General features: G+C 46.1%; 1 protein-coding gene across 1 annotated transcript in view; it reads left to right on the top strand.

Annotated features, from left to right (window-relative positions):
- Positions 1–9,962, top strand: part of LOC134573739 (uncharacterized) — a 49,927-nt gene extending 39,965 nt beyond the window's left edge. The window contains exons 18-19 of the mRNA XM_063433516.1: positions 793–882; positions 9,808–9,962. Of these exons, the coding sequence (XP_063289586.1) occupies positions 793–882; positions 9,808–9,962 (245 nt within the window). The remainder of the gene's footprint in view (positions 1–792; positions 883–9,807) is intronic.
- Positions 9,963–12,349: the final 2,387 nt, after the last annotated feature.

The raw sequence follows: 12,349 nt of genomic DNA, 5'->3' as shown, positions 1-12,349 counted from the left end.
TGTTACAGTTTTCCATAAAAATAAATTTTAATACCATAGGAACCCCACAAAAGTCCTATCACCGAATAGCTTGGGTCTGAGCGCCCACTTTGCCGAAACAGAGCTCAGATCCCTTCGGTGGTTTGGAAACTCCATTCAAATGAAGTTTTGACCGGTCGGTCACGAGGTGATGCCTCAAAACAGTTCCATAGAAAACAAGGCAACGACCGGTCATCTTCCGGGGGTTCTCACACGAACACCGATGAATGCTCCCCCTGGCTATTAGGGAGTGAATGCTCCATGTCCAGTTTTTCATGCCTCCCGAACGCCGTTTTGATAACTGTTTGGGAACTAGGTACTAGTTTCCTGAGTGTTCGCAGGGTCGCGTATTCGAGATATAGTTCCAGGACGTTGACAACCATGTGAGACAAAATGGCTGCCAATTCTTGGAGCACATGTGTTCGGTTATACGAACAGTGCCCACACAGGAAAAACACTTGCACTAATGATCAATTTGTGGTTAACAGCCAGGGGTGGTCGGTGATTGTGAAGTGTTAACAGGGGACCACACAGAGTAAACGAACGGGGGGGTGTACGGACAACTGAGGTTTGGCTCCAGTTTTGGAATGGAATGTTATCCATATTAGTTAATACATTGTATCTGATTCAGGTTATGCCCTAATTATCCACACAGTCCGCTTTTGCGTCAGGGATGGGCATATCTTGTCCAACACCTGAAGCTATATGTGTGTTTATAAATGGCGGCATGCTATATGTCTATGTTTATAAATGGTGGCATGCTGTGTGTTACAGTGTGTAATGTTCCTGTGCTAGACTGTATAAAGTTCTGTTCAGATCAGAAACTCCAGGCTGATTGCTCGGCATGCGTCCCGATTTGTCCCGGTAAGTGTAGTGACATTATTACATTAAACACATGGTGAGCGAATTGGGCCCAAGACAAACGTTTCCAGCGACTCACACATTATCTAAAACATTACTGTAGTGAGACAGTAACGTCACTGCGTTCATACAATCACTGCTGCTACAGGGGGCAGATCAGGGTGACAGCAGGGAATTCTATGGTGAGGTTAGAGCGTAGGTTAAGGTGAGGTTAGAGCGTAGGTTACATTGAGGTTAGAGCGTAGGTTACGGTGAGGTTAGAGCGTAGGTTACGGTGAGGCTAGAGCGTAGGTTACGGCGAGGTTAGAGCGTAGGTTATGGTGAGGTTAGAGCGTAGGTTACATTGAGGTTAGAGCGTAGATTACGGTGAGGTTAGAGCGTAGATTACGGTGAGGTTAGAGTGTAGGTTACGGTGAGGTTAGAGTGTAGGTTACGGTAAGGTTAGAGTGTAGGTTACGGTGAGGTTAGAGTGTAGGTTACGGTGAAGTTAGAGCATAGGTTACGGTGAGGTTAGAGCGTAGGTTACGGTGAGGTTAGAGCATAGGTTACGGTGAGGTTAGAGCGTAGGTTACGGTGAGGTTAGAGTGTAGGTTACGGTGAGGTTAGAGTGTGGGTTACATTAAGGTTAGAGCATAGGTTACGGTGAGGTTAGAGCATAGGTTACGGTGAGGTTAGAGTGTAGGTTACGGTGAGGTTAGAGCATAGGTTACGGTGAGGTTAGAGCATAGGTTACGGTGAGGTTAGAGCGTAGGTTGCGGTGAGGTTAGAGTGTAGGTTACGGTGAGGTTAGAGTGTAGGTTACGGTGAGGTTAGAGCATAGGTTACGGTGAGGTTAGAGTGTAGGTTACGGTGAAGTTAGAGCGTAGGTTACGGTGAGGTTAGAGTGTAGGTTACGGTGAGGTTAGAGCGTAGGTTACGGTGAAGTTAGAGTGTAGGTTACGGTGAAGTTAGAGCGTAGGTTACGGTGAAGTTAGAGCGTAGGTTACGGTGAGGTTAGAGTGTAGGTTATGGTGAGGTTAGAGCGTAGGTTACGGTGAGGTAAGAGTGTAGGTTACGTGAGGTTAGAGTGTAGATTACGGTGAGGTTAGAGTGTAGGTTACGGTAAGGTTAGAGTGTAGGTTACGGTAAGATTAGAGCGTAGGTTATGGTGAAGTTAGAGCGTAGGTTACGGTGAGGTTAGAGCGTAGGTTACGGTGAGGTTAGAGCGTAGGTTACAGTGAGGTTAGAGCGTAGGTTACGGTGAAGTTAGAGTGTAGGTTATGGTGAGGTTAGAGTGTAGGTTACGGTAAGGTTAGAGTGTAGGTTACGGTGAAGTTAGAGTGTAGGTTACGGTGAGGTTAGAGCGTAGGTTACAGTGAAGTTAGAGCGTAGGTTACGGTGAAGTTAGAGCGTAGGTTACGGTGAAGTTAGAGCGTAGGTTACGGTGAAGTTAGAGCGTAGGTTACGGTGAGGTTAGAGCGTAGGTTACGGTGAGGTTAGAGTGTAGGTTACGGTGAGGTTAGAGTGTAGGTTACGGTGAGGTTAGAGGGTAGGTTACGGTGAGGTTAGATTGTAGGTTACGGTGAGGTTAGAGTGTAGGTTACGGTGAGGTTAGAGTGTAGATTACGGTGAGGTTAGAGTGTAGATTACAGTGAGGTTAGAGCATAGGTTACGGTGAGGTTAGAGTGTAGGTTACGGTGAGGTTAGAGTGTAGGTTACGGTGAGGTTAGAGTGTAGGTTACGGTGAGGTTAGAGCGTAGGTTACAGTGAAGTTAGAGCGTAGGTTACGGTGAAGTTAGAGCGTAGGTTACGGTGAAGTTAGAGCGTAGGTTACGGTGAAGTTAGAGCGTAGGTTACGGTGAGGTTAGAGCGTAGGTTACGGTGAGGTTAGAGTGTAGGTTACGGTGAGGTTAGAGTGTAGGTTACGGTGAGGTTAGAGGGTAGGTTACGGTGAGGTTAGATTGTAGGTTATGGTGAGGTTAGAGTGTAGGTTAGAGTGTAGATTACGGTGAGGTTAGAGTGTAGATTACAGTGAGGTTAGAGCATAGGTTACGGTGAGGTTAGAGTGTAGGTTACGGTGAGGTTAGAGTGTAGGTTACGGTGAAGTTAGAGCATAGGTTACGGTGAGGTTAGAGCGTAGGTTACGGTGAGGTTAGAGCATAGGTTACGGTGAGGTTAGAGCGTAGGTTACGGTGAGGTTAGAGTGTAGGTTACGGTGAGGTTAGAGTGTGGGTTACATTAAGGTTAGAGCATAGGTTACGGTGAGGTTAGAGCATAGGTTACGGTGAGGTTAGAGTGTAGGTTACGGTGAGGTTAGAGCATAGGTTACGGTGAGGTTAGAGCATAGGTTACGGTGAGGTTAGAGCGTAGGTTGCGGTGAGGTTAGAGTGTAGGTTACGGTGAGGTTAGAGTGTAGGTTACGGTGAGGTTAGAGCATAGGTTACGGTGAGGTTAGAGTGTAGGTTACGGTGAAGTTAGAGCGTAGGTTACGGTGAGGTTAGAGTGTAGGTTACGGTGAGGTTAGAGCGTAGGTTACGGTGAAGTTAGAGTGTAGGTTACGGTGAAGTTAGAGCGTAGGTTACGGTGAAGTTAGAGCGTAGGTTACGGTGAGGTTAGAGTGTAGGTTATGGTGAGGTTAGAGCGTAGGTTACGGTGAGGTAAGAGTGTAGGTTACGTGAGGTTAGAGTGTAGATTACGGTGAGGTTAGAGTGTAGGTTACGGTAAGGTTAGAGTGTAGGTTACGGTAAGATTAGAGCGTAGGTTATGGTGAAGTTAGAGCGTAGGTTACGGTGAGGTTAGAGCGTAGGTTACGGTGAGGTTAGAGCGTAGGTTACAGTGAGGTTAGAGCGTAGGTTACGGTGAAGTTAGAGTGTAGGTTATGGTGAGGTTAGAGTGTAGGTTACGGTAAGGTTAGAGTGTAGGTTACGGTGAAGTTAGAGTGTAGGTTACGGTGAGGTTAGAGCGTAGGTTACAGTGAAGTTAGAGCGTAGGTTACGGTGAAGTTAGAGCGTAGGTTACGGTGAAGTTAGAGTGTAGGTTACGGTGAAGTTAGAGCGTAGGTTACGGTGAGGTTAGAGCGTAGGTTACGGTGAGGTTAGAGTGTAGGTTACGGTGAGGTTAGAGTGTAGGTTACGGTGAGGTTAGAGGGTAGGTTACGGTGAGGTTAGATTGTAGGTTACGGTGAGGTTAGAGTGTAGGTTACGGTGAGGTTAGAGTGTAGATTACGGTGAGGTTAGAGTGTAGATTACAGTGAGGTTAGAGCATAGGTTACGGTGAGGTTAGAGTGTAGGTTACGGTGAGGTTAGAGTGTAGGTTACGGTGAGGTTAGAGTGTAGGTTACGGTGAGGTTAGAGCGTAGGTTACAGTGAAGTTAGAGCGTAGGTTACGGTGAAGTTAGAGCGTAGGTTACGGTGAAGTTAGAGCGTAGGTTACGGTGAAGTTAGAGCGTAGGTTACGGTGAGGTTAGAGCGTAGGTTACGGTGAGGTTAGAGTGTAGGTTACGGTGAGGTTAGAGTGTAGGTTACGGTGAGGTTAGAGGGTAGGTTACGGTGAGGTTAGATTGTAGGTTATGGTGAGGTTAGAGTGTAGGTTACGGTGAGGTTAGAGTGTACATTACGGTGAGGTTAGAGTGTAGATTACAGTGAGGTTAGAGCATAGGTTACGGTGAGGTTAGAGTGTAGGTTACGGTGAGGTTAGAGTGTAGGTTACGGTGAGTTTGAGGTGAGGCTGGCAGACTTGGTAAATGCCCGGTTAATCTGCAAACACCATGATTTTACCATGATCACCAGGTTCCAGAGCAGCAGACAAGTTTTATTATCACTGTCAAGATGGGTACATAGAACTGTGTCACAGGGGGCGCCAACTTTGAGCAATGAAAACACAGCATGTCTGGGAAACGTATTAACGTCCGTAGTGTCTCTTTAATTATCATTATCATCTGTACCGTGAATTTCTGGACTGAGTGCTCTCTCTTTGGTCTCCTCTTTCTATGTCTCTGTCTATATAACTGTCTCACTCTTTGTATGTCTCTATATGTGACTTTCTCTATGTCCAGCTATTTCTGTCTATGTGACTGTCTGTCATGATTCTGAGCAGGTCAGAGTGGAAACTTATGCCAGGGTTGACTTCAGGTACTTTATTTGGAGAGAGAGAGAGAGAGAGAGAGAGAGAGAGAGAGAGAGAGAGAGTAAGTATTGATCAAGCAGGATTTAGGAGTAGTTCAGGCTGGTATTGAGCAGGGTTGGTAGTAAGCAGGATTGAGGAGTAGTTTGGGCTGGTATTGAGCAGGTTTGGTAGTAAGCAGGATTAAGGAGTAGTTTGGGCTGGTATTGAGCAGGGTTGGTAGTAAGCAGGATTGAGGAGTAGTTCAGGCTGTTGTTGAGCAGGGTTGGTAGTAAGCAGGATTGAGGAGTAGCTCAGGCTGGTATTGAGCAGGGTTGGTAGTCAGCAGGATTGAATAGTAGTTCAGGCTGGTATTGAGCAGGTTTGGTAGTAAGCAGGATTAAGGAGTAGTTTGGGCTGGTATTGAGCTCGGTTGGTAGTAAGCAGGATTGGGGAGAAGTTCAGGCTGCTATTGAGCATGGTTGGAAGTAAGCAGGATTGGGGAGTAGTTCAGGCTGGTATTGAGCGGGGTTGGTAGTAAGCAGTATTGAATAGTAGTTCAGGCTGGTATTGAGCAGGGTTGGTAGTAAGCAGGATTGAGGAGTAGTTTGGGCTGGTATTGAGCAGGGTTGGTAGTCAGCAGGATTGAGGAGTAGTTTGGGCTGGCATTGAGCAGGGTTGGTAGTAAGCAGGATTGAGGAGTAGTTCAGGCTGTTGTTGAGCAGGGTTGGTAGTAAGCAGGATTGAGGAGTAGCTCAGGCTGGTATTGAGCAGGGTTGGTAGTAAGCAGGATTGAGGAGTAGTTTGGGCTGGCATTGAGCAGGGTTGGTAGGAAGCAGGATTGAGGAGTAGTTCAGACTGTTGTTGAGCAGGGTTGGTAGTAAGCAGGATTGAGGAGTAGTTCAGACTGGTATTGAGCAGGGTTGGTAGTAAGCAGGATTGAGGAGTAGTTCAGGCTGGTATTGAGCACGGTTGGTAGTAAGCAGGATTGGGGAGAAGTTCAGGCTGGTATTGAGCATGGTTGGAAGTAAGCAGGATTGGGGAGTAGTTCAGGCTGGTTTTGAGCACGGTTGGTAGTAAGCAGGTGTTACGGACCGTTTCAGCATAAAAGGGAATAAATCGGTTTAGGCGATAATCCCCTTTTCCAAACAGGCACAGCTACTGCAGAACATCAAAACTCACGAACTGGATATAGGTGAATAAGGTAGCACTCCAGCTGGAACCTCACGAATAGCTGCTAGCAGATGAATAGGAAAAGCAGACATCAGCTTACACTCCTTAGCAATCAATCTCCAACAGCATACAGTGAATCCCCCCAAGAACGAGACAAGGCTCCGTGTTGAGGGGGAAAAGCAGTGGTCTGTTTATTGAGGGCTACCTGCCCCTGTATTTATGCAGGTCTCCCACCTGGTGGACACTCCCCTAGGGGACCAGATGGAAGACTGAAACAGCAGACAGACACTTAGCATTTTAGGACAAACAGAGAAAAAACATCCCCACAATGCATCCTGGTTTCCTGGAGATAATTGGAGAGGTAATCCAATTATCTCCTAGGACAAAGACAAACCTCCATTACACATGTGGGGACTTAAATACAGAATATACTTTAAAATATATACAGTCACTTGTTACACATTAAATATGGGCATGTTACATATCCCCAGATAGCTCAGGTCTGGGTGCACATTATTAGGTGAATGGCACCCAGACTACACGAATACAGTTTAATCGCCATGGAGCCAAAGTCTTTAATCACACGAATAGGCTCCATGGCAAGCTATCTGGGTTACCACAGTTCACATAAGAATACCGAATGAACGGCTGTTCGGCTACATCCCCCCCGAACAGGAACCAGGAGACGGACGGCTCAGCGGTGTTCGTGCAAATAAGTGTCCGTTTATAGTCCCATAAGTTAGGTGCCGAACACCGCTGGCCGTACGGTACTTGTAAAATGGCCGCCGCCACGTGTTCGGTCGACGAACAAAGACCACCCTGGATTAGTCAATTAAGCTGCGGTTAACCGCAGCTTCACGGAGGTAAATTGAGGGCACACTCCAGCTCCCGGGTGGCCTGGCAATCGGTAGTTTGTTCGGTAGATACAATCTACCGAACACCCCGGCAGAAAAGGCACGAAGAAGCCTTTCTGCAGGGCAAATAAGTTTTTACAGTCTGGCCCATAGTCCAAAGGCAGCAGGCGGGCAACCAGGCTCCTCCAATACAATGTGGCGAGATTGGTTTCGTCACAGCAGGATTGGGGAGAAGTTCAGGCTGATATTGAGCATGGTTGGAAGTAAGCAGGATTGGGGAGTAGTTCAGGCTGGTTTTGAGCACGGCTGGTAGTAAGCAGGATTGGGGAGAAGTTCAGGCTGGTATTGAGCATGGTTGGAAGTAAGCAGGATTGAAGAGTAGTTCAGGCTGGTATTGAGCAGGTTTGGAAGGAAGCAGGGTTGGGGAGCAGTTTAGGCTGGTATTGAGCGGGGTTGGTAGTAAGTAGGATTGGGGAGTAGTTCAGGCTGGTATTGAGCGGGGTTGGTAGTAAGCAGGATTGAAGAGTAGTTCAGGCTGGTATTGAGCAGGGTTGGTAGTAAGCAGGATTGAAGAGTAGTTCAGGCTGGTATTGAGCAGGGTTGGTAGTAAGCAGGATTGAGGAGTAGTTCAGGCTGGTATTGAGCGGGGCTGGTAGTAAGCAGGATTGAGGAGTAGTTCAGGCTGGTATTGAGCGGGGTTGGTAGTAAGCAGGATTGAGGAGTAGTTTGGGCTGGTATTGAGCATGGTTGGTAGTAAGCAGGATTGGGGAGAAGTTCAGGCTGCTATTGAGCATGGTTGGAAGTAAGCAGGATTGGGGAGTAGTTCAGGCTGGTATTGAGCGGGGTTGGTAGTAAGCAATATTGAATAGTAGTTCAGGCTAGTATTGAGCAGGGTTGGTAGTAAGCAGGATTGAGGAGTAGTTCAGGCTGGTATTGAGCAGGGTTGGTAGTCAGCAGGATTGAGGAGTAGTTCAGACTGGTATTGAGCAGGGTTGGAAGTAAGCAGGATTGGGGAGTAGTTCAGGCTGGTTTTGAGCACGGCTGGTAGTAAGCAGGATTGGGGAGAAGTTCAGGCTGGTATTGAGCATGGTTGGAAGTAAGCAGGATTGAGGAGTAGTTCAGGCTGGTATTGAGCATGGTTGGAAGTAAGCAGGATTGAAGAGTAGTTCAGGCTGGTATTGAGCAGGTTTGGAAGGAAGCAGGGTTGGGGAGCAGTTTAGGCTGGTATTGAGTGGGGTTGGTAGTAAGTAGGATTGGGGAGTAGTTCAGGCTGGTATTGAGCGGGGTTGGTAGTAAGCAGGATTGAAGAGTAGTTCAGGCTGGTATTGAGCGGGGTTGGTAGTAAGCAGGATTGAGGAGTAGTTCAGGCTGGTATTGAGCGGGGTTGGTAGTAATTCAGGCTGGTATTGAGCGGGGTTGGTAGTAAGCAGGATTGAGGAGTAGTTCAGGCTGGTATTGAGCAGGGTTGGTAGTAAGCAGGATTGAAGAGTAGTTCAGGCTGGTATTGAGCGGGGTTGGTAGTAAGCAGGATTGAGGAGTAGTTCAGGCTGGTATTGAGCGGGGTTGGTAGTAAGCAGGATTGAAGAGTAGTTCAGGCTGGTATTGAGCGGGGTTGGTAGTAAGCAGGATTTAGGAGTAGTTCAGGCTGGTATTGAGCGGGGTTGGTTGTAAGCAGGATTGGGGAGTAGTTCAGGCTGGTATTGAGCGGGGTGGGTAGTAAGTAGGATTGAGGAGTAGTTCAGGCTGGTATTGAGCGGGGTTGGTAGTAAGCAGGATTGAAGAGTAGTTCAGGCTGGTATTGAGCACGGTTGGTAGTAAGCAGGATTGGGGAGTAGTTCAGGCTGGTATTGAGCGGGGTTGGTAGTAAGCAGGATTGGGGAGTAGTTCAGGCTGGTATTGAGCAGGGTTGGTAGTAAGCAGGATTGAAGAGTAGTTCAGGCTGGTATTGAGCGGGGTTGGTAGTAAGCAGGATTGAAGAGTAGTTCAGGCTGGTATTGAGCAGGTTTGGAAGGAAGCAGGATTGAAGCAAAGGTTGGTTCACATGAGCCAGGATCTGATGTGTTTCAGTGTGTTTTTGAGCATCATCTTCAATGTAAAGGCCATGTGGTGAGTTGGGTGTAGCCTTTTGTAGGTGGCTCAATTAGTCCAGACAGGTAAGGATTATAAGGTAAGTTTTCAGACCTAGAGGCAAGGGAGGCCAATAGTGGTCAAACTTAATCAGTGCAGGAACTTGGGTTTAAAGGAACAGAATAAACCGAACAAAAAGTCTTGTTTGTCAGGATAGGATCCGGACACTGTCTCTCTCTGTCTCTGTAACTGTCTGTCTCTGTGACTGTCTTTCTCAGTCTCTGTGACTGTCTCTCTCTGTCTCTGTAACTGTCTGTCTCTGTGACTGTCTCTGTCTGTCTCTCTCAGTCTCTGACTGTCTCTGTTTCTATCTGTCTGTGACTCTCAGTCTCTGTGACTTTCTCTCAGTCTCTTTGACTGTCTCTCTCTGTCTCTGACTGTCTCTCTCTGTCTCTGTGACTGTCTCTCTTTCTATCTCTTTGTCTCTCTGACCCTCTTTCTATTTCTCTGTCTCTGTGCCTGCCTCTCTTTCTCTCTCTCTTTCTCTGTAACTGTCTGTCTCTGTCTCTGTGCCTGTCTCTCTTTCTATCTCTCTGTCTCTGTGCCTGTCTCTCTCTGTCTCTCTTTCTATATCTCTGTCTCTGCCTGTTTGTCTCTGTCTCTCTTTCTATCTCTCTGTTTCTGACTGTCTCTCTCTGTCTCTGTCTCTGTGCCTGTCTCTCTCTGTCTCTCAGTATATTGTATTCTCTCCCAGTTGGAGGTTTTGGGGTGCTAAGCAGAGAAGAAGTCTCATTTGTGGCTGGAATGGAGAATAAGGTTTTACAGTTCCTGAGTCAGTCTCCGTTTGATAAAGACGTGGATCCTCAGAATTCTTCCAAAAACATCCTGTACAGCGATAACAAACCATAACCACTTTCCCGTGGCTGGCCGCAGTGTTTATTGCATGTATCTGGGATAAGTCTTTGTATTATGAATGTGATATAAACATTCTGATCATTTATCTCCCAATGCCAGGAACATGATAAGCCGATCGCATTGTCAGTTAAAGGGTTAAATCTCATTTCTATAATGCTATATTGTGTCATGTGACATACCGGGGCAGATTCGCTAAACCGTGAAACACGGAGAATTTACCATAAACTCGCTATGATGGAAGAATTTCCTCTATATTATGTCTCTATAATCCCAGACTAGTGAAACGTATTACTGATAGTAAACTGACTGATTTCGCCCCAGGAACGCAGTTTATTCAATGGCAGATTTACGAATTGTTTGAGATCTGTTCTAATTGTTACACTGTTCACATGTATTACTTATTACAACGGAGCTGTCACGCTGGATAGATAATAAATTCAGCATTTCACAGTAGTTGTTATTGGTGTGACTCGTGTAAAATTACACTCTGACAACATCACTGCTGTCTGAAAAGGCACAGACAGGGCATTCCATGCAAAATAACCTTTCCCATGATCCTCTGGTGGCATGATATTGTGCCATGACATATAGCTCACTAATTATAAGCACGGAAAGGCTTTGATTTGATAGTTTCAGTGAACACAACAGGCAATTTCAGGGTAACGAGTCTCCATGCTGGAATCCATACCTTCCAAATGTCCCTGCATAGGAGGACAGTCCCTATTGTGGGCCCAAATCCCTCTGTCCCTCTTTTCTAGGAGCTCCATATTGTTGGTGTGTCTATTCAGAGCTCCACGGCAATAATAATCCCAGTAATGTGTCTGAGTGTATAACAGAGCTCCACAGCAATAATACTCCCAGTAATGTGTCTGAGTGTATAACAGAGCTCCACAGCAATAATACTCCCAGTAATGTGTCTGAGTGTATAACAGAGCTCCACAGCAATAATACTCCCAGTAATGTGTCTGAGTGTATAACAGAGCCCCACAGCAATAATACTCCCAGTAATGTGTCTGAGTGTATAACAGAGCTCCACAGCAATAATACTCCCAGTAATGTGTCTGAGTGTATAACAGAGCTCCACGGCAATAATACTCCCAGTAATGTGTCTGAGTGTATAACAGAGCTCCACAGCAATAATACTCCCAGTAATGTGTCTGAGTGTATAACAAAGCTCCACAGCAATAATACTCCCAGTAATGTGTCTGAGTGTATAACAGAGCTCCACAGCAATAATACTCCCAGTAATGTGTCTGAGTGTATAACAGAGCTCCACAGAAATAATACTCCCAGTAATGTGTCTCAGTGTATAACAGAGCTCCACAGCAATAATACTCCCAGTAATGTGTCTGAGTGTATGACAGAGCCCCACAGTAATAATACTCCCAGTAATGTGTCTGAGTGTATAACAGAGCCCCACAGCAATAATACTACCAGTAATGTGTCTGAGTGTATAACAGAGCTCCACAGTAATAATACTCCCAGTAATGTGTCTGAGTGTATAACAGAGCTCCACAGCAATAATACTCCCAGTAATGTGTCTGAGTGTATAACAGAGCTCCACAGTAATAATACTCCCAGTAATGTGTCTGAGTGTATAACAGAGCTCCACAGCAATAATACTCCCAGTAATGTGTCTGAGTGTATAACAGAGCTCCACAGCTATAATACTCCCAGTAATGTGTCTGAGTGTATAACAGAGCTCCACAGCTATAATACTCCCAGTAATGTGTCTGAGTGTATAACAGAGCTCCACAGCATTAATACTTCCAGTAATGTGCCTGAGTGTATAACAGAGCTCCACAGCAGTAATACTCCCAGTAATGTGTCTGAGTGTATGACAGAGCTCCACAGCAATAATACTCCCAGTAATGTGGCTGAGTGTATAACAGAGTTCCACAGCAATAATACTCCCAGTAATGTGTCTGAGTGTATAACAGAGCTCCACGGCAATAATACTCCCAGTAATGTGCCTGAGTGTATAACAGAGCCCCACAGCAATATTACTCCCAGTAATGTGTCTGAGTGTATAACAGAGCTCCACAGTAAGAATACTCCCAGTAATGTGTCTGAGTGTATAACAGAACTCCACAGCAATAATACTCCCAGTAATGTGTATGTGTGTATAACAGAACTCCACAGCAATAATACTCCCAGTAATGTGTCTGAGTGTATAACAGAGCTCCACAGCAATAATACTCCCAGTAATGTGTCTGAGTGTATAACAGAGCTCCACAGCAATAATACTCCCAGTAATGTGTGTGAGTGTATAACAGAGCTCCACAGCAATAATACTCCCAGTAATGTGTCTGAGTGTTTAATAGAGCTCCGCAGCAATAATACTCCCAGTAATGTGTCTGAGTGTATAACAGAGCTCCACA

The sequence above is a fragment of the Pelobates fuscus genome, chromosome 9 (genome assembly GCF_036172605.1).
Source record: "Pelobates fuscus isolate aPelFus1 chromosome 9, aPelFus1.pri, whole genome shotgun sequence".
Lineage (NCBI taxonomy): Eukaryota > Metazoa > Chordata > Amphibia > Anura > Pelobatidae > Pelobates > Pelobates fuscus.
Note: the sequence above shows the minus strand (reverse complement) of the source record. Positions and strands in the feature narration are given on the sequence as shown.